The following is a 27,839-nucleotide window of genomic DNA, read 5'->3' as shown; positions in this document are numbered from 1 at the left end:
ATAACAGTTTTCCCAGCTCTAGCCTCTCCTTCTCATCAACATTTTAAAGACGTCAAGTCGTTCTCATCCCATGAACCCAGCCAACACAAACTGTAACATCCTTCTCAGTCTACGTTGCTTCCCAGCAACATAGGACATTTTCCTTCCCCTCCCAGCCACACTCTTTAGAGACTGTTGCTCTTCCCACCACCCAGGAACGGCTCCTGCCAAAGTGTTGTGATATCCTTGTTAAGGAGTAGACACGAAGGAGCTCTCATTTATCTTTCATCCAAAGATAACATTTGCTGATGTTCATCCCATTTAGTTCAATTTGAAATACTTGCCTATGCTTCCATCATGCTCTGTTGGTTTGTCTAATAACTTTCTGGCCAATCCTCATTCTTCTTTAGTTTCTCTCTTTCTCTTTCTTATATTATTTATTTTCTTATTTATGGCTGTGCTGGGTTTTCATTGCTGTGCACGCACTTTCTCTACTTGTGGCGAGTGAGGGCTGCTCTCTAGCTGTGGTGCTAGAGCTTCTCATTGCAGTGGCTTTTCTTGTTGCAGAGCACAGACTCTAGGCACGTGGGCTTTAATAATTGCAGTGCAGAGGCTCAGTATTTGTGGCTCTCAGGCTCTAGAGCCCAGGCTCAGTATTTGTGGCACACAGGTTTAGTTGCTCAGTGGCATGTGAGATCTTCCCAGACCAGGGATTGAACCTGTGTCCCCTGCATTGGCGGGCAGATTCTTAACCACTGGACCACCAGGGAAAGTCCCTTAATATAAATTTTTAATATTTAACACTTTGTGTAGTGAAATTCAGGGGTCCGATGGTCCTCTTCCTGTATTGTTTTAGTTAAGTATTCTGTAGGTATCTGTCAGAGACATTCTTTTCTCTGTATTCTTAGGTAGTCTGCTTCATTCCCAAGTGAGCAAATCTCTTAGTGCTGATTATTTTCAAATCCTTGCTGTAGCTTCTATCTTTCCTGAGCTCTGGGTTTGAATGCCCAATTGTTAGATTTATCTGTGTGTCAAGGCCTAGAGCTCAAGACCTTCAGTTCTTTCCCTCTTCCACCCAGTTGATTAGCCACAACCTGGTGTTTGTTTTGGCTGTAGTTGCCTCTCTCTTCCAGTCCCCCTGGAGAAGTAAATGGCAACCCACTCCAGTATTCTTGCCTGGAAAATCCCACGGACAGAGGAGCCTGGCAGGCTACAGTCCATGGGGTCGCAAGAGTTGGACATGACTAAGCAACTAAACCAACCATCCAATCCAAGAGCTATACCTTCTAACTCTGTGCATGGTGGTTTGACTAATTTTCTTAGAGTCAAGAGCAACTTTTTAGTTCAGGCCACCTGCAACCTCTCACCAGTAACAGTCATCTGCCAGCAGCTTGGACCTAGAGTATTCTGCAGAAGCAAAAACCCAGTCACATTACTCAACCTGTATGCTGCCCTCTGTAGTCTTAGCTATGAAGTTCCACATTCTCAACTTGTTTTGTAAAGTTTTTTCTTTTTCCTTTGAAGTTTGCTTCTGGTTTAGGGGTCCCCGGTCTACCATCCCATCTTCTCCCCCACTCCTGGTACTATAATATCTATACATCATTTCTCCTTCTCATTCTCTCCCTCAACTCCTGCCATATAGAGTTAATTTAAACTTTGGAAACGTTTCATGTTTCCTCTGTCTACAAGTCTTCTGTACGTGCACATCACTCATTGTGGAATCCTCTGACCCTAATTCCTATCTGCTGTACCCATCTATTAAGTGCTATTCATCTTTTGTGTGTGGTTAGTCAGTCGTGTCTGACTCTTTTGTGACCCTTTGGACAGAAGCCTGCCAGGCTTCTCTGTCCATGGGACTCTCCAGGCAAGAATACTAGAGTGGGTTCCCATGCCTTCTTCCAGGGGATCATCCTGACCCAGGAATTGAACCCATGTCTCCTGTGTCTCCTGCATTGCAGGTGGATTCTTTACTTGCTGAGCCATTCATCTTTTAGGTGTCAGCTTAGTCTTTACTCCTCAAGTTTCCTACATGCCTTTATAATATCTGGAACTTTGTCTGTCACAACATAATACCACACACTGTACAGGGACAGGATTGACCTGTTTTACATTTTTGTCTCTTATTGGGTCTGCAGCCTAGGAATTATAGAAATCGTATCTATCCTGTTCACTTTTTGTTTTGCCAGGCTTCGGCACATGTGCAGCATATATTTGTCTTTCAACAAATTGTGACTGAATGTCAAGGTCTATAAATAGTCCAGTGACTTAGCATTATTTTTGGGAATAGCGAGATGGACTTTTTTCTGGCAAGGCAAAATATTCATGCAATATGTGTGGGTCCCTGTAACTGTTCCTAGACAGATAAATGGACTTCTATAGGCAGACATCTATAACTAAATAGTGTGCTATTTCTCCTTGGTAATGTAATACTTGAATCAAACTTAAATGTCTTTAAGAGGGCGGTTGGTCCCAAAAATTTGGCTATTTTGAGTGAGGCCTGATATTCAGTGATTTCATTGTATTCACCAGTTTTTTCCAGATTTCCAGGGTAATGCTGATAGTTTTACAAAGTGACTAAAAGACTTCTCATAAGAAAACTAGCCCTTAGTCCTTAGTCATTTAGAAAGTTCTGTATGTACTACGAAATTTTAAGTCTTCTGAGCAACATTTTTAGTTTGGGCTCTCTGTTTCTGGCATTTCAAGCAGTATGATGATCCCATTATATTTTCTGTGACATGACCTTATAATTCTACTTGGCAGCAAAAATGAAGGAATTTTTTATTATAAAATTATATTTGGTATAATATAAAATTTGAGAAAGGACTATATAAATGAGCATTCAAAGCAGTGCCTTCAAACTAATGCCAATACTTTATTTAGTAATATGTTAAAAAATATCATATTTTACCCAGGATAATGAAGAAAAAAAAAGCAGATTACTCTTTTTAGATATACCATTTTTATTTAACCATCATAAAAGATGAAAGGATTTTTATATATTTTGTAAGTTAGCTTTATTTATTATTTTATTTAGTAAGGAATGATTATAATGTCAGTGGTTTTGAGCCATAACCTCATGAATGTTAATATTTAAACCATTTTTATTTAAAAATGTGCATAATGTATAAATGGTAAATTGTTGATAATGTGTTTATAGACCAAAGTATGTAAAGATGAGTTTATTTCTTACTTTCTTGAAATCTCATGCTGTTTAACTTTTAAATTATAAATAATTTTAAAAATCACTTAAAATCCCACTACATCTCATTTTGTTTTCATTCATAGTTACTTTCAGTCTTTATGTCCTTGCAATATTGTACCTTTAAGCATTCATATTTTTCATTTGTTTTCATAATGATGTATAAACAACTTTGTTGCTTTTAAATTAACATTTTATTTGAAATATGTTTTTTATTTATTCTACATAATTGTCCTCATACTTGTCTAGGTATACTTTAACATAAATCAGTTTTTAGATAGAAACCATGACTTCTGGTTTGAAGTTTTGCTTTTTATTCTTGAAACTTATTTACTGTTAGTAACACATCATAAGATGCTTATCTTAATTCCTAACTTATTTCTTTTAAATATCAGATAATGTACTTCTTAAGGTAAATCATTATGAAATTGGTAGTATTTTTTATACAAACAGAAGTTAAACATAAGAAAAGCAGATCATCTAATTTGCATGAAAACAAATCATTTCAGAAATGAATTTGATCTGCAATAAAAATAGGGACTCTCTTTTTGTGCATATAAACCTCAATGCTTGGGTCACTATGACCTTGAATACTTGGGTGACTTGAAAAAAAATGAAAGAAAAAAGAAAAGATTCAGTTGGAAAAGTTTCTCTGCCAGTGACATGACATCACCCTTGGAAATGTTTCGATATTGTGAAAACAGGATTAAGAAAGCACTACCACCTAGTAGCCGGGGACTTCCTGGAACAGCCTAACTACATAAACAGTTCTCTGCACTTTCCAAAGCTGCCAGCACAAATGTCTGCGATTTTTGATGAAGAAAACAGATGTAAACAGAGGGTAAGGGTGATGGGTAACCTCTGCCTGTGTGATGAGAGATCCAAAAAGAGAGAGATTTCCAGTCTTACTGATCTCTGAAAATCAAATAGACGTAAAAAGTAAAAAAGTTATAAAGTTTTGATTCTGAAAACTAAATATAATGTCTTTTATGCTCTAACCTTTTAAAAAATATATTGATCATTTTCAAATTCACCTAGGGGTCCTAACAAACTAATCAATAATTCATGAAATAAATATTTAATTTCTTATGAGATTTCTGAGATGAGGAAGGTGCCAGTCTTTATATATAGGTGGGAATTTTAGATATGTCCAACCATGGGGGGGACTTTTTTTTTCTTCTAAAAAAATTATTTCCCAGGATATTTAAAACTGTGTATTTCTCACCAGCTTTTTAAAAAATTCCTTTTAGAAATAATGCTTAATAGAGAACCCATTTAAACATGAATCTCTATTTTTAATTCAAAATCATAATGTTATATAGGACATGAATAATTAACATTTGCACTTATAGTGTGACAATAGTCAAATTTTTGTTTTTGTTATAGAAAGATATTCAAATCATCATATTGATTCTTGAAATGTCATTAATGAATATCATAACTGCATATTTTCTGCCTTGTAATTTGTTTCCTGACTTTTCATGTAGTACAAGAGGGATGTGAATGAGTTACTTTTCCATGTCTTATGATTGTGCTATATGGAATAATGTGACTGTCTATAATATCTACAAAACACAAAGGTTTTCTCTTTGTAATTATACTGTACTTGTTTCAATAGCCTTTGCTTCAGTTTTAGTACAATAGAAATATTTGAATGTAATACCAAATATTTGAGAGGAATCAGCTAAAATAGTACTGAACTAATTTCTTTTTTAATTTTATTTTATTTTAAAACTTTACAATATTGTATTGGTTTTGCCAAATATCGAAATGAATCCGCCACAGGTATACCTGTGTTCCCCATCCTGAACCCTCCTCCCCTCTCCCTCCCCATACCCTCCCTCTGGGTCATCCCAGTGCATCAGCCCCAAGCATCCAGTATCGTGCATCAATCCTGGACTGGCGACTCATTTCATACATGATGTTATACATGTTTCAATGCTATTCTCCCAAATCTCCTCACCCTCTCCCTCTCCCACAGAGTCCATAAGACTGATCTATACATCAGTGTCTCTTTTGCTGTCTCGTACACAGGGTTATTGTTACCATCTTTCTAAATTCCATATATATGTGTTAGTATACTGTATTGGTATTTTACTTTCTGGCTTACTTCACTCTGTATAATAGGTTCCAGTTTCATCCATCTCATTAGAACTGATTCAAATGTATTCGTTTTAATGGCTGAGTAATACTCCATTGTGTATATGTACCACTGCTTTCTTATCCATTCATCGGCTGATGGGCAGCTAGGTTGCTTCCATGTCCTGGCTATTATAAACAGTGCTGCAATGAACATTGGGGTACACGTGTCTCTTTCCCTTCTGGTTTCCTCAGTGTGTATGCCCAGCAGTGGGATTGCTGGATCATAAGGCAGTTCTATTTCCAGTTTTTTAAGGAATCTCCACACTGTTCTCCATAGTGGCTGTACTAGTTTGCATTCCCACCAACAGTGTAAGAGGGTTCCCTTTTCTCCACACCCTCTCCAGCATTTATTGCTTGTAGACTTATGGATCGCAGCCATTCTGACTGGCGTGAAATGGTACCTCATAGTGGTTTTGATTTGCATTTCTCTGATAATGAGTGATGTTGAGCATCTTTTCATGTGTTTGTTAGCCATCTGTATGTCTTCTTTGGAGAAATGTCTATTTAGATCTTTGGCCCATTTTTTGATTGGGTCATTTATTTTTCTGGAGTTGAGCTGTAGGAGTTGCTTGTATAATTTTGAGATTAGTTGTTTGTCAGTTGCTTCATTTGCTATTATTTTCTCCCATTCTGAAGGCTGCCTTTTCACCTTTTTAATAGTTTCCTTTGTTGTGCAGAAGCTTTTAAGTTTAATTAGGTCCCATTTGTTTATTTTTGCTTTTATTTCCAATATTCTTGGAGGTGGGTCATAGAGGATCCTGCTGTGATGTATGTCAGAGAGTGTTTTGCCTATGTTCTCCTCTAGGAGTTTTATAGTTTCTGGTCTTACGTTGAGATCTTTAATCCATTTTGAGTTTATTTTTGTGTTTGGTGTTAGAAAGTGTTGTAGTTTCATTCTTTTACAAGTGGTTGACCAGTTTTCCCAGCACCACTTGTTAAAGAGATTGTCTTTAATCCATTGTGTATTCTTGCCTCCTTTGTCAAAGATAAGGTGTCCATATGTGCGTGGATTTATCTCTGGGCTTTCTATTTTGTTCCATTGATCAATATTTCTGTCTTTGTGCCAGTACCATACTGTCTTGATAACTGTGGCTTTGTAATAGAGCCTGAAGTCAGGTAGGTTGATTCCTCCAGTTCCATTCTTCTTTCTCAAGATAGCTTTGGCTATTCGAAGTTTTTTGTATTTCCATACAAATTGTGAAATTATTTGTTCTAGCTCTGTGAAGAATACCATTGGTAGCTTGATAGGGATTGCATTGAATCTATAAATTGCTTTGGGTAGTATACTCATTTTCACTGTACTGATTCTTCCAATCCATGAACATGGTATATTTCTCCATCTATTAGTGTCCTCTTTGATTTCTTTCACCAGTGTTTTATAGTTTTCTATATATAGGTCTTTACTTTCTTTAGGTAGATATATTCCTAAGTATTTTATTCTTTCCGTTGCAATGGTGAATGGAATTGTTTCCTTAATTTCTCTTTCAGTTTTCTCATTGTTAGTGTATAGGAATGCAAGGGATTTCTGTGTGTTGATTTTATATCCTGCAACTTTACTATAATCATGGATTAGTTCTAGTAATTTTCTGGTGGAATCTTTAGGGTTTTCTATGTAGAGGATCATGTCATCTGCAAACAGTGAGAGTTTTACTTCTTCTTTTCCAATTTGGATTCCTTTTATTTCTTTTTCTGCTCTGATTGCTGTGGCCAAAACTTCCAAAACTATGTTGAATAGTAATGGTGAAAGTGGGCACCCTTGTCTTGTTCCTGACTTTAGAGGAAATGCTTTCAATTTTTCACCATTGAGGATAATGTTTGCTGTGGGTTTGTCATATATAGCTTTTATTATGTTGAGGTATGTTCCTTCTATTCTTGCTTTCTGGAGAGTTCTTATCATAAATGGATGCGGATTTTTGTCAAAGGCTTTCTCTGCATCTATTGAGATAATCATATGGTTTTTATTTTTCAATTTGTTAATGTGGTGTATAACATTGATTGATTTGCAGATATTGAAGAATCCTTTCATCCTTGGGATAAAGCCCACTTGGTCATGGTGTATGATCTTTTTAATGTGTTGTTGGATTCTGATTGACAGAATTTTGTTAAGGATTTTTGCATATATGTTCATCAGTGATATTGGCCTGTAGTTTTCTTTTTTTGTGGGATCTTTGTCAGGTTTTGGTATTAGGGTGATGGTGGCCTCATAGAATGAGTTTGGAAGTTTACCTTCCTCTGCAATTTTATGGAAGAGTTTGAGCAGGATAGGTGTTAGCTCTTCTCTAAATTTTTGGTAGAATTCAGCTGTGAAGCTGTCTGGACCTGGGCTTTTGTTTGCTGGAAGAAATCTATTCTGTACCATAAGATCTCTTTTAAGGTCTTCTGTTCAGTTCAGTCGCTTAGCTGTGTCCTACTCTTTGCAACCCCATGAACTTCAGCACGCCAGGCCTCCATGTCCATCACTGACTCCTGGAATCCACCCAAACCCATGTCCATCAAGTCGGTGATGCCATACAGCCATCTCATCCTCTATTGTCCCCTTCTCCTCCTGCCCTCAATCTTTCCCAGCATCAGGGTCTTTTCCAATGAGTCAGCCCTTTGCATCAAGTGGCCAAAATATTGGAGTTTCAGCTTCAACATCAGTCCTTCCAATGAACACCCAGGACTGATCTCCTTTGGGATGGACTGGTTGGATCTCCTTGCAGTCCAAGGGACTCTCAAGAGTCTTCTCCAACACCACAGTTCAAAAGCATCAATTCTTTGGTGCTCAGCCTTCTTTATAGTCCAACTCTCACATCCATACATGACCACTGGAAAAACCATAGCCTTGACTAGATGGACCTTTGTTGGCAAAGTAATGTCTCTGCTTTTTAATATGCTTTCTAGGTTGGTCATAACTTTCCTTCCAAGGAGCAAGCGTCTTTTACTTTCCTGGCTGCAGTCACCATCTGCAGTGATTTTTGAGCCCAGAAAAATAAAGTCAGCCACTGTTTCCACTGTTTCCCCATCTATTTGCCATGAAGTGATGGGACTAGATACCATGATCTTAGGAAGCTAGAAAAATTCAGTTGGTACTTCTGTGCATTTTTGACTATCATATTTAACATATGAACATTTTTTTCTTTTAGTTCATCTCATCTTCTCAATGAAAAATTAATGATTATATAAACATAATGAGGATTTTAGGTGCTTCCTTTTATCAGTAATATAAAATTATAGCCAAAGCTAATTAGTTTTAGCTTCACTGTGTTGAGATGAGATAATTATAGTTTATTCCAAGAAATAATAAAAAAATTAAAAACTTCAGCTGTTCCTACCATTCTAGGGGTTAAAATTGAAGGTTAGCATGTATAGTAATTTTTTTAAAGTAAGGAGAGCAGAATTTTTCTTAAAATGTTTACATGCTGGGGACGTCCAAGATATTTTTTTGAGGGCTCAGAGCCATCTTTCAATGTGTTTACCTCTCTCTTCCATCCATCTTCTTTCACTTTCTCCTAAATCCAAAACATAAACAAAGATTGAGATTTTATAGATAAGATGAATGCCAACAGATGATTAAGGAGAAAGGGGGATAAGTAACAAAGGAGATGCTCTGAGATATATGAAAGGGGTAGGTGGGGAAACAGTGTCATACTTTATTTTTTTTTCCTTCCAGTTTTACAATTGACATATAGCACTGTATAAGTTTAGTAAATATCTATCATCTAAGTACAAAATAAAAGAAAAAGAAAAACAAATTTTCTTGTAATGAGAACTCAGGATTTGTTTCTTAACAACTTTCATGTATAACTTAGAGCAGTGTTAATTGTATTTATCATGTTTATTACATCTGTAGTACTTATACCTGAAATTTGTACCTTTTGATCACCATCCAAGTTCAGCTCGTCCACCTCTTGCCTGTGGTAACCATATATCTGATTTCTTTTTCTATGAGATTGCTTGCTTGTTTCTTTTTGAAGTATTATAATTTCCTAAAATACTATGTTAGTTCCTGGTGTACAACATAGTGATTCGATATTTCTGTACTTTACAAAATGATCACTATAATAAATCTAATCATCATTATATCACCATAAAAGGTACTACATTATTATTTGCTATATTCTTCACACTGTTCATCATGCACATCTCATTTATTTTGTAACTGGAAATTTGTACTTATTTATCTCCCTCATCTAATTTTCTCATCCCACCACTCTCATCCCCTCTGGCAACCACCTGTTTGTTTTTGTATCTATGATTGTTTCTGATTAGTTATGTTTATTCATTTGTTTTTAGATTCTATATATATATGAAATCATATGGCATTTACCTTTCATTGTCTGACTTATTTCACTTGGAATCAAATCCTCTTGGTTTATCTATGTTGTTGCAAATGGCAAGATTTCATTCCTTTTATGGCTGAGTAATATTACATTATATATATATATATATATGTGTGTGTGTGTGTATATATATATATATAATATATATATCACAGTTTCTTTATACATTCATATAATGATGGACACTTGGGTTGCTTCCATATCCTAGCTATTGTAAATAATGCTTCATTGAGCATAGGTGTGCATATATCTTTTTGAATTAGTGTTTTTGTTTTCTTGGGAAAAATATCTAGACATGGAGTATATGCATCATATGTTAGTTCTGTATTTCATTATTTGAGGGACCTCCATCCTGTTTTCCATAGTGGCTGCATCAATTTGCATTCTCATCAGCATTGTATAAGGGTTCTGCTTTTCTACATCCTTGCCAACACTTGTTACTTAATTTTTTTTTTTTTTTTGATCGTAGCTATTTTAACAGATATCTCATTGTGGTTTTGGTTGCATTTACCTGATGATTAATTTTGTTGAACATTTTTACATTTTTTCCTGTGTCTGATGGCCACTTGTACGTCTTCTTTGGTAAAATATGTATTCAGATCCCCTGCCTGTATTTTCATGGAGTTGTTGTTTCTTTTTTTCCTTTTTTGATATTGAATTGTATGAGTTCTTTGTATATTTTGAATATTAACCTCTGTTTTGAACGTATCATTTGCAAATATCTTCTCCCATTCAGTGGGTAGCCTTTTTGTTTTGTTGATAGTATTTTCATGTGCAGAAGTTGTTATATGTGCAAAAACTTTAAGTTTGATTTAGTCCCATTTGTTTATTTTGCTTTTGTTTTCCTTGCCTGAGGAGGCATAACCAAAAAACCACTGCTAACATCAGTGTCAAAAAGCATACTACCTATGTTTTCTTCTTCAAGTTTATGGTTTCAGGTCTTAGATTTAATTCCTTCATCTGTTTTGAGTTTCTTGTATAATATATGGTATGAGAAAATAGTCCATTTTGGTTCTTTTGAATGTAGCTGTCCAGTTTTCCCAGCACCGTTTATTAAAGGGGCTGTCTATTCTCATTGTATATCTGTGCCTTCTATGTCATAGATCATTAACCATATAAGTGTGGGTTTATTTCTGTCTATTCTATTCTTTTTATTTTTTATTTATTCTATTTTTTATTTATTCTATTTATTTCTTTCTATTCTGTCTATTCTATTCCTTTTATCTATGTGTCTGTTTTCATGTCAATACTATATTGTTTTGATTACTGTTCTTTGGGGTAAAGTGTGAAACCGGGGAGTACAATACTTCCAGTTTTGTTCTTCTTTCTCAAGATTTCTTTGGCTATTTGACCTCTTTAGTTGTTTCATATAAATTTTAGGATTATTCTAGTTGTGTGAAAAATGCTATGGGTATTTTGATAGGAATTACATTGAATCTGGAGATGGCTCTGAGTAGTGTGGACATTTTCACAGTATTAATTCTTCTAGTCTGTGAGCACAGTTTGTCTCTTCATTTAATTGTGTCTTCCTCAGTTTATTTCCCCAATGTTTTATAGTTTCCAGAGTACAAATCTTTTACTTCCTTGATTAAATTTATTCCTAGGAAATTTATTCTTCTCTATGCAATTGTAAATGAAATTGTTTTTTTTTGTTAATTTCTGGTCAATTATTATTAATGTATAGAAATGCAGTAGATTTCTGTGTTTTGTTTGTATCTTGTAACTTTACTCAATTCGTTTGGTAGACCTAATACTTTTTTGTGTGGAGTATTTAAAGTTTTCTATATCAGATCAGATCAGATCCGTCGCTCAATCGTGTCCGACTCTTTGCAACCCCATGAATCACTATGTTGAATAAAATCGGGAAGAGTGAGATCCTTGTTTTCTTCCTAGTTTAGAGGAAATGCTTTCAGCTTTTCACCACTGAATATGACATGAACTGTGGGTTTGTCATATATGGCCTTTAGGTTGAGGTATGTTTCCTTTGTAACCACTTTGTTGAGAGTTTTTGTTGTAAAATGGATATTGAATTTTGCCCAAAGTTTTTATGCATCTAATTATATGATCTTTATCCTTTATTTTGTTAATGTGGTATTTCATATTGAGTGATTTGAATATATTGAACTATTCTTGTGTCCCTAGAGTAAATCCTACTGGATCATGATTTATAATCCTTTTAATGTGTTACTGAATTTAGTTTGCTAATATTCTGTTGAAGATTTCTGTATCCAGGTTTATCAGGGATAATTATTATTTTCTCTGTTTTCATAGTGTCTTTGATTTTGATATCAGGGTAATGCTGGCCATTAGAACGAGTTTGAAAGGGTTCCATCCTTCCCCTTCAGTAAAATTTGAAATAGTTTGAGAAGAATAGGTATTAAGTCTTCTTTATATGTTTGAGAATACCCTTTTTTATCCCCTCACTTTTTGTGTGATTTTAGATGTTGAGTGAGTCCTTTGATGGAAGCATGTATATGGAGCTTGTTTTCCTTTTAATCCATTCAGTCACCCTATTTTCTGGATTTGAACATTTAGTCCATTTACATTTAAAGTAATTATTAACAGGCATGTACTTATTAAAATGTTGTTAGTTGTTTTCTGGTTATTTTTGGTATTCTTCTCTGTTCCTTTTTTCTCTTAGTCCCTTATGATTTGGTTACTGAGTTATGTTTGTGTTACTTCCTCTTTATCTTTTGTGTATCTATTATATGTTTTTGATTCATGGTTACCATGAAGTTCTTATATAGTAAATATCAGTATATTTTAAGTTGACCATTGCTCTAGTTTGGCTGTTTTCTAAAAACACTACATTTTTACTCCCCTCTGCCACATTTTATGTTTTTGGTGTTTTATTTTACTTTTTTTATTTTGTACATTGTTAAATAATTATTGTAGATAATATTAGATTTTACTGGTTTTGTATTTTAACCTTCATACTAGCTGTATAGTTGGCTGATCCATTACCTTTACTAAATATTTGGCTTTACTGGTGGTATTTTTCTCTTTTATAATTTTCATAGTTCTGGTTATGTTCTTATCTTTTCTGTTTAAGGAAGACCCTTTAACTTTCTTATAAGGTTGGCTTAGTGGTGATGGACTCCTTTACCTTTTGCTAGTCTGGTAAATTCTTTATCTCTTCTTCAATACTGAATGTTAACTTCACCAGATAGAGGTTCTTGGTTGTGTTTTTCCTTTCAGTACTTTGAATATGTCATGCCATTCCCTGGCCTACAAGTTTTCTGCTGAAATATCAGCTGATAATCTCACAGGGTTTATTTTGTATGTGACAAGCTTTTTTTGTTGTTGTTGGTTTGTTTTGTTTTTTGCTGCCCTTCAGTTCAGTTCAGTTCAGTCACTCAGTCGTGTCTGACTCTTTGCAACCCCATGAATTGCAGCATGCCAGGCTTCCCTGTCCATCACCAACTCCTGGAGTTCACTCAAACTCATGTCCATTGAGTTGGTGATGCCATCCAGCCATCTCATCCTCTGTTGTCCCCTTCTCCTCCTGCCCCCAATCCCTCCCAGCATCAGGGTCTTTTCCAATGAGTCAACTCTTCGCATGAGGTGGCCAAAGTATTAGAGTTTCAGCTTTAGCATCATTCCTTCCAATGAACATCAAGGACTGATCTCCTTTAGAATGGACTGGTTGGATCTCCTTGCAGTCCAAAGGACTCTCAAGAGTCTTCTCCAACACCACAGTTCAAAAGCATCAATTCTTCAGTGCTCAGCTTTCTTCACAGTCCAACACTCAACATCCATACATGACTACTAGAAAAACCATAGCCTTGACTAGACAGACTTTTGTTGGCAAAGTAATGTCTCTGCTTTTCAATATGCTATCTAGGTTGGTCATAACTTTCCTTGCTGCCCTTAATACTCTCTTTATCTTTAACTTCTGACTTTTTGATGGTAGTGTATTTGTGTAGGGTCCCTTTGGATTGACTTTATTTGGAATTCTCTGGGATTCCTAGACTCGAGTGTGTTTCCTTCACCAGTTTAGGGGAATTTACATCCATTATCTCTTGAAATATCTCTGTCCCTTTCTTTTCCTTCTGGGAAACTCTATAATGCTAATGTTAGAATGCCTGTTGTGCCCCAGAGGCTCCTTAAACTATCCTCATTTTTAAAAATTCTTTTTTTGTTTTGCTGTTTTGATTGGGTGATTTCCTATTAGCCTGTCTTCCATATTGCTGATCCTTTCCTCTGCATCATCTAATCTGCCTGTGATTCCCTCTAGTTTCTAACTTAGCTCCATTCCATTTAATTCCTTTTCTGAGGTTTTGTCTTGTTCTTTTATTTGTAACATTATTTCTTTGTCTCCTCATATAAAGTAATTTTCTGTTTCTATGTATTAGGTAGATCAGCTATTATCTCCTGGTCTTTAAAGAGTGACTTTGTATAGAAGGTTTCCTGTGGGGTTCAGTAGTGTGGCCCCTCCTGGTCACCAGAGCCAGGTACTCCAGAAGTGTCCTCTGCTTGGGCTGTGTGCTACTCCTGTTATCGCTGAGTTGCAATTGCTTTGGGTGCACTAGTGTATGGGGCTTGTTCCCAGTACAGCCAGCTGTAAGGCCTGGTCACAATCTGCCAGCTCATTTGTACTCAGAGAAAGTTTCAACAGATTGTGCCCCTCAGGTACATGCCCTAAAATTAATAAATAAATTTCCTTCTTGTATGACCCAGGCACTTTTCTAACTGCTGCCTCTGCACTGGGATTTGGAAAGAGTGAATCTGTGCCTTCACCCTTTAAGAGTAGTCTCAGTTTCCTACAGGCTTCTGGCTCTCCCACATGTAAGCCCCTCTGGTTTTAAAGCCAGATATTATAGTGGCTCATCCTCCTGGTGCAGGTCTTCTAAGAAGGGGAGCCCAAGGTTGGACTCGGGCCCTTGGCCCTTTGGAGAAGACCCCTAGGGCTGTGATACCCCTCCTGCTTGTGGATTGCTCCACTGTGGGCATGGGTTCTGACTAAACTGTGTCTCTGTTCCTCCTACCTGTCTCATTGTTGCTTTTTCTTTTTATCTTCAGTTATAGAAGATATTTTCTGTTAGTCTTATGGTCATTCTCAGAGATGGTTCTCTCTATGTAGTTGTAATTTTGGTGTATGTGTGGGGAGATGTGAGTCCAAGATCTCCCTACTCTGCCATCTTGTTCTACCTCCCCTCCCCACTCTAGTCTATTATGATAGGGTTTGTGGGGTGGCTCTAATTAGAACTTATTCTAGATCTATTTTAATCTACAGGATTTCTTTTCCTCAAGTCAGTATTCCAGAATCACTGCCCATAAGCCTGGGTTATAGTGATTATAGTTTCTCAGAAGAGTTTAGTGCCTTTTGGTGATAAAGTATATACAATATTTGTTTTGTGTGGTGATGGTGGTAAGAGGTCACACTGGCACTTACCCATTCACTGTACATGTCTAGACTGAGCCTTTAAGCATATTTATATTATTACTAAATTACTGTTCACATAACTGCTTTTATTTGTTTTGTTTTGGTTAATAAACTTCATTAGTTCAATTAAAACTGTGGTAAATCGTTTGACATATTGCTTTAATGGTGTCTCTTCTTATTTTTGATATATTGAAATGTTAGCTTTATGATGTATAATGCATTTTTTGGCATTTCTAGACAAAGCTTGCCTTCATTTATGATTCACAGTCTGGAGAGAACTTTGTTCATTGTGTATCTCTAGGTGACAAATATTTGTAGAATTATTAAGGGGATGTACCTAATGCAGAAAACATGCTTTGAAGTTAGAGGTTTATAGAATGAAAGTACATTGATGGGAAAGTCTTACTTTTGTTAATAGTGCAGTTTTCCTTCTTTTCCAGATCCTCCTGAATTATTTTGGAAACTATATACCTAATGCATGGACACAAGATAATGGCTGCACTTTTTGTGAAGTGGATACAATTGACTTGTCTGCAGTAGATGTGAGTGGAATTGACTCTGGGTGAAATGTAGTAATAAAAGTATATTTTCATGAAATGCAATGGTTTGTAAAATAAAAACAACACATTATTTTATAGTATTGATAATTTGGTAGATAATATATTTATAAATCTAAAGCATGATGACAGAAAATTGCTAGATATGTGTATTTCTAGAAAAACCAGACAATAATTGACCCGAATTGACCCTAGTAAAAGGGGCTTGGTTGTTAATATATACTAGCTTGCTATGAGTGGGAATTCTTGTTTTTAGTCTTTAACTTGGTCAAAGGATTGAGGAAAATAATGGTTATAATGCTTCAGTATTTGTATTGACTAATCTTATCTGTCAAAATTAGTTGATTAGCTTGATTTTCAAATTTGATGATTTAAAAATAATAGTAAATAACTAAGGACTGTTTTAGTATTTTATATATAGTAACTCATATTAATTTTACAAATCCCATAGGTTTGACTGAGGTTTACAGATGAGAAAACTGAGGTACCTCCACATTGAGTAACTTACTTAAGGCATGGAATTTTTTTTTTTTTTATATTGGAAGTGCGATTTGAATTTAGGCAATCTGGTTCCAGACCCTATAATTTTGACCACTGTGCAATTTTGCCTAGATGCCACATATATATTATATGCCAAGAATAGTGCTACTTTTACATATATTTCATATAGAATTATAGCTATAGTTTACCATTTATACTTTGAAGATAAACATGCAATTGGAAGTAATTATTATTTATGTATAAAATGTTTTATGCATCCTTCTTCTTACATCAACCAGAGCAGTTTTAGGATATCCTGTGGTAATATTTTTCTTTCAAAAATTGGCTCTTATGTTTTGGAAGACTATTATGTGTATGAACATTGGGTTCTAAGGATAATTTTGTCATTAAGACTGATTATTTCCTTTACTTACCATAGTTTTGTTGAATATCTACAGCATGCCAGATAAGTGTAGACACAAATAAAATTCCCCTTAATATAGTTCTGGTGACTTCTGGACTCATACAAATTCAAAATAATCTCACTGTAAAGTACTAAATGTCCTGAATTAAGTAGTTTCTGTTTTTATCACGGTCTGAAAGGGAGGATAAAGAGTAATTTGTTCATATTTAGGAGCTTCTGAATAGAGCCCTCTTTTACTTGAAACTAAGATTTTTTTGGCCAGTCTCTGAAATAACAAGCTGAATGTTTCCTATCTGGAAAGAAAGCCAGAAAATTTCTGAATGAAGCTGCATCATGAAGATGTTTAAAAATTCATTCTGATCCTTTTTTCAAAAGAGTGCTGTCTTCTGGAGGAAGAGTTAAAATTTTTTATCTGTTTGGTTTCCTGTTAACATAAACTTTCTGGTGCCAAGACAGAAAAATATTTATATTATAATTTTTTATCTTTATTTTTTTGCACATAGGAGTAACTTGATTCTCAAGCCATTTTTGTCTTACAGACTGCTAGAAAGGAAAGCCATTTTATTATAAAAATAAATTTCTTATGTATTTTATATATATAGTAATCATGCATATAAAATTAAAATTATATGGGTAGTTACAGTCTAGGGCTAGCATATTCTAAGATGTCGGCCATGGGCAAGTTTCTTTATATGAAAAAATGATAATGTTGTCTCAGAGGATTGGTAGGAGGCTTAAAGAAATCACACATATATGTTTATGTATATAGTGATATTTTATATGATAAATTACATATATGAAATGCTAAGCCTTGAATAATACTTAACTGTTATCATCTGTACTGTTGTTATCATTAGTGTATAAAATGAACTTAGACTGATAGTGGAGATGTAGCATGGTGAAGCCTAACTCTTTACCTACTAATTAATGTGTTCTGAGTTGCTCTAAATCTCCCTTTCCTCATATTATAAATTTGGAATAATAAATGACTTCTAAGGTTATTATATAATTTAAATGACATGCGTCACTTCATTTGATAAGGGAGAGTTGTCATCCAGTTTTTACTCATTTCCCCTATTAAATTGAGAACTCCTAGATGTAGAATTATTTTTCTTTAGTTGTTTGTCTTTGTTTATGGACTTAGTAATAAATATTTGAGTAACTGAATGAATATATACAATGAATTGATATATACAACCGTGTTTGAGTTGTACTTCAATCCACACAAATATTAGGTTACCAGATGACAGAGGAATACATGAGGTATTATGTGTGAAAAGATGGGGGAGAGGTGCCTAATTCGGCACTTAACATATATGGCACTTTAAAAAATCTGTAATCTTTATTTTTAGAAGTTTTTTGTTATTTAAAAATTTTTCGTGTTCAATAGTGTGATGTACTTATTTGTCTTTCCTTTTTACCTTTTGATCTCCTTCACCCATTTGTATATAATTTGTAATTTAAAATTCTAAAGTCAGGCTTCAAACCATGGGTTTAAAAAGGCATTATAAAGAAATCTTTCATATAGTTCTAATAAAAATACTATTGCATGGTTGTTTACTTATGTTTTTGTCTTCCTCAACCATTTTAAGTTTCCAAGCCAGGAACTTTCCCTCTATTTTCTAAATGTTTCTGATCACGAGGATTGACTAATAATAGATATTTCAGAATTGTTCATGCAATGAGTGAAAAACAAGCCGTCCTCTAACACTTACCCAAGTAGAAATTAAGAAAATATATTAAGATCAATACAAGATAAGATATATTAGTGATGCAAAATAGCTTTCCTTATATATAACATAATAAAAGATTCAAACATAGAAATAAAGTCTCATGATTTTAGTAATGAGGCTAAATGAGGTTTCTCATAATAATCTCTATGATTACTTTATTTGAGCCACAGATTAACCATTCAGTTTCTAAGCCACAGAAACAAACAAGGAAGCACAGTTAGCATTTTGGCTTCTGAGATGAAGCTGTCAAAATAGATTCATATCTAAAGAAAGTTTCTTTTAGGACTACTTTAAAGGGAACAGTCAACACTAGAGCAGGCAATAACCTTAATTATAGTGTCCCTGTAATAAGTACAGTAGTGAGCTTCCTCTTCAACCTGAATCATAATGTCAAGATGTTATTTGGTAAAAATCATTGATGGGGTCCTCAAAAATGTATTAGAGAATTGCCACTGGGCAATCAAAGTTATGTTGTACTGATATTATAGTATGTTTTGTGCTGTATTGATTAATATTTGCATAGAATTTAAAGTAAAACCATGCTAATGATAATTTGTTTTTATGTTTGCCATAAAACAAAGGTCTATCCAAATGTAACAATAGGTGTTTTTATTGAGCAACCAACCCCTTTCCTACCTCGATTTCTGAACACATTGTTGACACTGGATTACCCAAAAGAAGCACTTAAATTCTTTATTCATAACAAAGTAAGTATTTGAAAAATAAATTATTTTATGTGAAAACTCTGATATTAGTTGAAACTATTTGTTATTATTTGTTTATGTATAAAAAATTTTTAAATTTGGGTTAAATTCAGTGGGGGTTTTGAAATCATTACTGCTTTGCTTCTTTAGGGGGCTTCCCTTGTAGCTCAGTCAGTAAAGAATCTGCCTGCAGTGCAGGAGACCCGGGTTCAGTCCCTGAGTTGGGCAGATCCTCTGGAGAAGGAAATGGTGACGTACTCTAGTAACCTTGCCTGTAAAATCTCATGGACAGAGAGCCTGGTGGGCTGCAGTCCATGGGTTCACAGAGTTGGGCACAACTGAGTGACTAACACTTACTTACTTACTTGCCTCTTTAGCACCTAAGTATTTTCAAATCCAGTAACTAGTATCATAGTATTGGGATGAGCCACATGAAGCTGTCAGTTTTTTTATGGATCAAAAATTGTTGACTATCAGCCATTTTAATGAATTTAACCTAGTATATAATGAAGAGATGTCAAAGAGTCTATAGTCCTTTGGCTTTGGGTTCGTACTGGTACTTACTTTTATAGAACTGGTCATAAAATAATAGTTAATGATAATACCTGGGTTTCCCTGGTGGCTCAGACAGTGAAGAATCTGCCTGTATTGCAAGAAATGCGGGTGCAGTTCTTGGGTCAGGAAGATCTCCTGGAGAAGGGCATGGCAACCCACTCCAGTATTTTTGTCTAGAGAATCCCATGGACAGAGGAGCCTGGCAGGCTACAGACCAGGGGATCGCAGAGTTGGATGACCAAAGCAGCTCAGCATGCACTTGGTGATAGTACCTAACATCAGAACTTGAAATGTCTTCCAGATACAGTATTGTTTTGATTAATCACATACTCTTTCCCAAAGGCTTTCATTTCCTTCAAAAAATATTCAGATCCTCCCCAAAACCTCCCACATATAGTCTAAACTTAAAGACATTTTTCCTCAATGTTTTTCCATTTACTTATCTCTTTCACATTGAAACTGTTGACATTTATTATCATTTGGAGAAATTCAATAGCCATGAAGTATAGTTTTTTCTCTCTTTTGTCTTAATACTTTTAGTTTAACATTGTTCTTTCTTCCTGATGTACATATCAGCTAGTCATTTGCCTTTTCCAGAGACTATTTTATTTAATATATTTGCAAAAAACTAGCTCAAATAAGTTTTAAAGGGTGAATGCACTGAGCATTTGCTTTTTATAAAATGCATTGTAATATATTACTTATATTAAAGTATTTTCTTTTTATGGAATGTGTTTTACACTTTTCCTCCTTTCATAGGACCTAAAACCCCTTGATAACAGAAGTTTTTATCTTCTTTTATTTAAAATTTTACCTCTCTGCAGCTTTTGCATGATGTCATTTTAATGAGCTGTGAAAAGCTTTCAAAAATACTTAGTGAGATTTGAGAAATAAAAAACTCTGAAGTTCTCTAATGATGGAGATAATCTTATCTAAATTTTAGCACAGTCAAATCACACTAGTTTGATGACTTTTGATGTTGATTATTTTCTCATCATATTTCTTTATCAATAAAATCTTATTAATTTTCCCTACTTTTTGTTAAAAAATGACTATATGACCATAAATTTTTCTCTCTGCTTAAAATAACATTGTAATATTTATTTTATTAAAAAGATGATAACAGATAAATTGGTTAGGTTTAATAGATATTTATATGGATATTTTACAACACATATCTAAGATTCTCTACCACAAGCCTTTTTTCCCTCTCAAGTTAGAAATGTTTTATAGCACTCAGGGTTTAAGTATTAATGCAAGGATCTGTCTAGAAGTAGATATTAAAAGAATTTTAAAGTATCTTAAAAAAATTCCTATGTATCTTATTTTAGGTTCTTCCTGTGATATTTAGATGACATTTATATATATAAACCATTTAATACAGTTATCATTTTGTCTGTAATTGAGTGAATATGTGAATTGTGGAGTTCACAATTTTGAATGTGAAGTCATCCTTCAATATGAAAACTTCAGTCGTCTTATTTTCTCTCACTACTTTTATTTTTTTTGAAACTAATTTCAATTTTTAAAATATGTTACAGGAAGTTTATCATGAAAAGGACATCAAAGTATTTTTTGATAAAGCTAAACATGAAATCACTACTATAAAAATAGTAGGACCAGAAGAAAATCTAAGTCAAGCTGAAGCCAGAAACATGGGAATGTATGTTTTAACAAATATAAATTCTACCAGTATCTACTAAAGAAACTTTTCTTCAAAATTAATATTCTAAACTTGGGTGTCTCAACTGTGTGTGCACATGTGTGTGTATGTGTGCATGTATGTGTGTATGTGTGTGTATTCACAATGAGCAAACCTCTGCTTTAGAACTATATCTATGTTTGAATGTATTTATGTCTAAAGGGGCATGAAAATTATTTACAATTTTCTATTAATGGCTGAGAGTCAATATATTTAATGAAACTATTAATTGAACTTCAGTTCAATATTTAAATCCTCAGACAAATGAGTCATGTGACTGATGTAACAGTGGTTTAAATATGTATTAGCTGAAGGTTTTGTGGGACAGAAATGTATGTTTCAGATATTTTAGTTACCTCCTGGGCTTTCCCAGTGGCTCAGTGGTAAAGAATCTGCCTGTAATGCAGGAGCCACAGGGAGATGAGGGTTTATTCCCTGGTTTGGGAAGATCTTCTGGTGGAAGATATGGCAACTCATTCCAGTATTCTTGCCTGGAGAATCCCATGGACAGAGAAGCCTGGTGGGCTGTAGTTCATGTGGTTACAGAGAGTTGGACATGACTGAAGTGACTTAGCATGTATGCATGCATGATCTAAATAGTACTATAACCATAAAGGAAATACTTTAGGTCCTTTGTCTAGCCCCTTTAATAACTTCAGACGGATTATTTATAAAATTTTGGTTGCAGTAAAGACAATCATTTATTCAGTGATTGTTGAATATGCCCATCAGTAGTGAGAGAGCTACTGATTAAAAGGTAAGAGATGGTCACTTCTTAGCAGGGTATATTCTTGTATTATGCTATGGAAGCTCTGCCCAGAGTGATAGACAGTGCCTACTATGGGTGTATAAGGACTGGCAGGAAAACAGACCTTGGAAAAATCAAACGATGTTAATACTAAGGGTTCTGTAACTTAATCATTGGAGAGTACCTTGGGTCCACATTTAGAACCTGTTTTCTCTAATTTAAAAAATTCTGTATGTGCTCTGTTGTGTCTGACTTTGCCTCAGCACAGTGTTCTCTAATTTACTTATGTCATTACAATTATCAGCAGTTCATTCTTTTTCATTGCTGACTAGTGTTTTTCCATATGAATATATTACAAGTGCCTTATATTCTCTACAGTTGATAGGCATTGGGTTATGTAGAGTTTCTGGCCATTATGAATAAGACTGCTAATGAAGATTCTTGATTAGAAGTGTGAATAAAATGTATTTTGTGTGTGCATGTGTGTGTGTGTGTGTGCATGTGTATACATATATCCTTTAGAATATATTTGGAAAATACCAAGGAATGGACTAACTAGGGCCCAGGGTTAGGATAGATTATGTTTAACTTTTTAAGAAACTGCTGAATAGTCCAAAATGAATGGACATTTTACACTTATAACAGCAAGGTGGTAGAGCTCCAGCTGCTCCACATGTTTCTCAACATTTATTGCACATCTTTTTATTTTAGCCACTCTACTGGGTATGGAAAGATATTTTATTCTGGCTTTTTAAGAATTGCCTTATAATGAGAAGAAATTTTAATCTAATAAAATTCTGTTTCATTTTTTTATGCTTTGGTATTTATTTTTCTATTTAAGAAATCTTATTCTGATGTCATGAATCCATTCTTTGAAATTTTTCTTTCATAAGCTTTATCATTCTATCATTTATGTCTAAGATGTTTCAATCTGCAATTCATCTTGAATACATTTTTGTATTTTGAGTGAAATAGGGGTCAAATTTTATTCTTTGCAAATGAAATTCCAGTTGTTTCAATGCTACTTTTATTTCTTATTTTAAAATTATTTATTTTTTAATTGAAGGATAGTTGCTTTACAAAATTTTATTGTTTTCTGCCAAATATCAACATGAATCAGCCATAGATTTACATAAGTGCCCTCCCTGTGAACCTTCCTCCCATCTCTCTCCCCATCCCACCCCACTAGGTTGTTAAAGAGACCCACTCCTTTTCAATTTAAGGTTTTTCTTTTCCTACTTAATTGACTTGGCCTTGGTCCTAAATTAGGTGACTGAGTATTTATGCATGATTGGGAACTCTCTGTTCTGTCTTGTTGCTCTAAGATGAATGCCACACTTTATTACCAAGAATTTATATTCATCTTGAAATCATATAGTATAAATGTTTTGATTTTTATCCAAGATAATCTGGAATGCTTTTAAAAAAATTATTTTAGTTTATTATTTTATATTGAGTATAATTCACATATAATATTTGTCTCAGGTGTGCAACATAATGCTTTAATATTTGTATATGTTGTGAAATAATCACCACAATGTCTAGTTACCATCTGTCACCATACATAGAGTATTTTAAAATCATTTCCTCTAATGTTTTTTTTGAACAATTTTAACAATCTTTCTATCTGGTATCCTGTTTGACAGTTGCTTAGAAACAAATGTGTTATGGAGATAAATACTGTCAATAGCAGAAAATGATAACTTGGATAAGCAGTGACAGAGGAGAGCTCAGAAAGAACCCCAGATGCAGAAACCACAGTACTTGGAAGCATGTCATGTATCACAAGTAGTTCATTCCTTTGTGTTCCTGATGATAGTGCTCCAGACTGTACCAGGAACAGCATACATCATAATCCATGTCCCATATAAGAAGCAGGGCAGTGATTATTTTGGAAAGAATTCCATGTAAATCAAGTTTAAAAAGTATTAATACCTTAAGAGTTATACTCCTGTACCTCCAAGATTTCACTTAAACTAAATTGTAGATATACAGAATTTTGCTCTGTGAGTATGTGTGTGTGTGTGTAGAAAATATTTTGATTTGTGAAAAAATTCTGTTGACAAAAACATTAATATAAAGTATGTTTCCCTTTTAGAGAGGACTAAATGCTGAACTATAAATTGCCCATTTGACCTGATGCTTTATGGTTTAAAGTATTTCATGGCTTGAAAATATATTTCACTTGCCCTAAAAGTTTTAGTGTTGCTCTATCCATGAACATCTGTGTTGATCAACTGACCATTTTGAAATTTAAAGTAATATTTACCCTTTTGGATCCTGTCTTACTATTTTGATTAGAAAAGTATTTTAGAAAAACCGTATTTTACATGAGATTTATGTTAACAGTTTCAACCAATATTTTCAAATATTTGGTTTATTTAATGCCTATTTTATTTCTTTTTCAACAACAGGGATTTTTGCCGTCAGGATAAAAACTGTGAATATTACTTTAGTGTGGATGCAGATGTTGTTTTGACAAATCCAAGGACTTTGAAAATTTTGATTGAACAAAACAGGTACTATATATGATTCAATGTCAATTTATTTTTAAAATTATAATTATTTTCTGCATTTATGTGGACATGCTGTAATTACTTAGCTGTGTTTAGCAAATTGAGGAAACTCACAAGAGATTATTTTCTACAACTTTCAATTCTAAGAATTTGTATTTTTTAGAGAAGTCAAATAGAAAATAACCCAATGAAAATTTAGATGTATTCAGTATATTACAATCACAAATGTAATGTTTATTAATTATATTTGTCCTATTTTTTTAAAACTAGATGAAATTGTGATCTATCTGTAACACTTGGAATTGCTTTATTTTCTAAAGATATTTTTAAAGTAGAATTTCATAAAACTTCTGACCTAAAAAGTTATTACAAGCAGAGTTGGAAGTTCTTAGAATTTGAAAGAAATTTCAGAGGTGCACATTACTCCACAGACTGATCTGTGATTTTATTTAGTGCTGAGCTAATTATCATTAGGCAGTACCTGTTTTTATTTAGCCAAACTGAAGTGAGAAAATGGCACCATCTATACCAGCTTATCAGAGAAGGCAATGACACCCCACTCCAGTACTCTTGCCTGGAAAATCCCATGGACAAAGGAGCCTGATGGGCTGCAGTGCAGGGGGGTCGCTAAGAGTCGGACATGACTGAAAGACTTCACTCTCACTTTTCACTTTTATGCATTGGAGGAGGAAGTGGCAACCCACTCCATTGTTCTTGCCTGGAGAATCCCAGGGATGGGGGAGCCTGGTAGGCTGCCATCTATGGGGTTGCACAGAGTCAGACACGACTGAAGCGACTTAGCAGCAGCAGCAGCAGCAACATACCAGCTCATAGTGATTTAATCTTTATTTTATTTATTACTGCTAACACTAGTATTGAAAGTGAAAAAAGTGAAGGTGTTAGTCGCTCAGTCATGTCTGATTCTTCACAGCCCCATGGACTATATATAGCCTGCCAAGCTCCTCTGTCTATGGGATTCTCCAACTAAGAATACTGGAGTGGGTAGCTATTCTCTTCTCCAAAGAATCTTCCTTACCAGAATCGAACTGGGTCTCCTGCATTGCAGATGGATTCTTTACCATCTGAATCACCAGGAAAGCCCAGTAATAGTATTACTAGTATTAATATTTCTACTAATAACCCACCTTTCTGCCAAGTCTGCCAAGTCGCTTCAGTCGTGTCCGACTCTGTGCGACCCCATAGATGGCAGCCTACCAAGCCCCGCTGTCCCTGGGATTGTCCAGGCAAGAACACTGCAGTGGGTTGCCATTTCCTCCTCCAATGCATGAAAGTGAAAAGTGAAAGTGAAGTTGCTCAGTCATGTCTGACTCTTCGCGACCCCATGGACTGCAGCCTACCAGGCTCCTCCGTCCATGGGATTTTCCAGGCAAGAGTCCTGGAGTGGGGTGCCATTGCCTTCCCCCACCTTTAATGAGTGCTTATTAAGTGCCAGGTATTAATCTATGTATGTTCACAAATATTAACATAATTATTTCTCTTAACAAATAGAATGGTTAGCAATGAAATATTAAAATTGCTGTTTTGAATTTGATGATTAAAACATGTAAGATGTCTACTGTCCTCTATTAACCCATCCTGTGTATAATTTGTCAATTTGAGAATTCGGTTATTCAAAATCTAAGGCTGCTCAATATTAATCTTAGAATTCCATACTCAAAAACATTGAGGCACACAGCAGAAGGATTTTCACTTTCATTGTCTCTTTGCCCAGCTCTTTCAGGCAGCTAAGATTATAATTAAGATTTCTTTCTATTAAGTGTTTGGTCTTGTTAGTTATCTTGAACTATCATTCCTTAAATTAACGTAATATGTAGATTCTAATTTACGTTTTTGTTTCCAATGTTGTGGGTATTCTAACAAAGCAGATTATAGATGTATCTGGTTAGCATTTTATTCTAATAGGAACCAGGAAAAATAAACTACAAACTTTTAATGAAGTGTATTTGTAGGCTATGTGTTACTTTTCCATAGATAAAGAAATGGCACACCTGGTCTTCACAAGACTGGAGTGTCGTGAAATGGTTTTTTTGTGGAGATAGTTGGTCTATTACCTTCCTCTTGGAGGAGTTGTGTGAGATTTTCTTCAAAATTGTGTCACCCTACTACAATTTAGTTCATTTTAAAGTTAATTCTAGTGGAATTTCAAAATGTGTTACTTCATTTGAAAAATGTTGATGCATTATAAATTAGATTTCCTTAAGAAGAAATCTGACATGTTTTGAATTTGTAACACATACTTGTCTCAAAGGGACTCCTTTCCTGGTAAATAGTGAGACAGTGCTATTCTATTTTATTTTCTAAAATAGTAAAAAACCAGAAAAATGTTCAGTGTTGCCAGGGCTAGCACGACCCATTATAAAAGTTTAAAAAAAAAATTGCAACATACTTTAAAGTAATTCAGGACTTAACTTTAGGAAAACTGGCCTATTTACAAATATCTCAGCCCATCTTCATAAATTTTTTTATTCAGAAATATTTATGAGCTACCTTAATGCACTCGGGACTGTTATGTCTGCCTAATAACAATGGAAATATTTGATTTCATTGAATATAATTTTGGAAATATTTAAAATAAACGATTAAGGTAGTTACACTTTTATTGGATGTAAGTATTGTCCTTTTAAAATTTTTTATACTTTCATTCCGTTTTCAATTACTTTTTCTTTTTTATTGGTCTTTTTACCAAGCATGATTGAAAATCAGCAATATACTTGTTTAAGGAAAAGTGAAGGGAGGAAATTCCTCTCTATTTTATTTTAGTTTTTTGGACTGTGTATGTGTTAAATAAAGTTTATTGTTTTCTGTGTCATGTTAAGCCCCAAACACATAATTTTGTGGAAGTTAAAAAATGGATAATTATCTGAATTTGTTTCTCTCTCCTCAGGAAGATCATTGCTCCTCTTGTAACTCGTCATGGAAAACTGTGGTCCAACTTCTGGGGGGCCTTGAGTCCTGATGGATACTATGCTCGATCTGAAGATTATGTGGATATTGTTCAAGGGAATAGAGTGTAAGTTACTTAATTTGATCTTTTCATGTGAAATATCTCTATGTAAAGATATGGTCTTATTATATTGAGTTTTCAAACATTTTTTAATCTCTTTCCTTTATGTTAAATGGAAATTTAAAGACCCTGGATACCACTTGTGATCCTGCAAATACCAGTATAAAACTATATTTTAAAAATTGTTCTTAATGTCGTAAATCTTCAAAGGCACACACTCTCAGTTGTGGTTAATACTAAAAGATAGTGTATGATTACCATGGGTAGTCATCTTTTGGTTGTTAGAAGAGGAATATTCTTTAAAGTTTGTAAAGGGAATTTCATTTGGCTAATTTATTTAGTGGCCAGGATTAACGTTGTTTGATAG

The 27,839-nt window shown here is 34.4% G+C and overlaps 1 protein-coding gene across 3 annotated transcripts in view; it reads left to right on the top strand.

Annotated features, from left to right (window-relative positions):
• The window catches only part of PLOD2 (procollagen-lysine,2-oxoglutarate 5-dioxygenase 2), a 121,315-nt gene that overhangs the window by 80,491 nt on the left and 12,985 nt on the right, over positions 1-27,839 (top strand). For all 3 annotated transcript variants that reach the window (XR_015132561.1, XM_086316739.1, XM_086316737.1), the window contains exons 8-12: positions 15,469-15,570; positions 18,804-18,929; positions 21,023-21,144; positions 24,346-24,450; positions 27,353-27,478. Coding sequence is in view for 2 of the 3 variants with exons in the window: in XM_086316739.1 (XP_086172865.1) it covers positions 15,469-15,570; positions 18,804-18,929; positions 21,023-21,144; positions 24,346-24,450; positions 27,353-27,478 (581 nt within the window). In the remaining variant the exon portion in view is untranslated. The remainder of the gene's footprint in view (positions 1-15,468; positions 15,571-18,803; positions 18,930-21,022; positions 21,145-24,345; positions 24,451-27,352; positions 27,479-27,839) is intronic.

Source organism: Bos grunniens, chromosome 1 (genome assembly GCF_055505025.1).
Source record: "Bos grunniens cultivar Pamir isolate PY7600 chromosome 1, Bosgru_T2T1.0, whole genome shotgun sequence".
NCBI lineage: Eukaryota > Metazoa > Chordata > Mammalia > Artiodactyla > Bovidae > Bos > Bos grunniens.
This window is presented reverse-complemented; position numbering and strand designations above follow the sequence as displayed.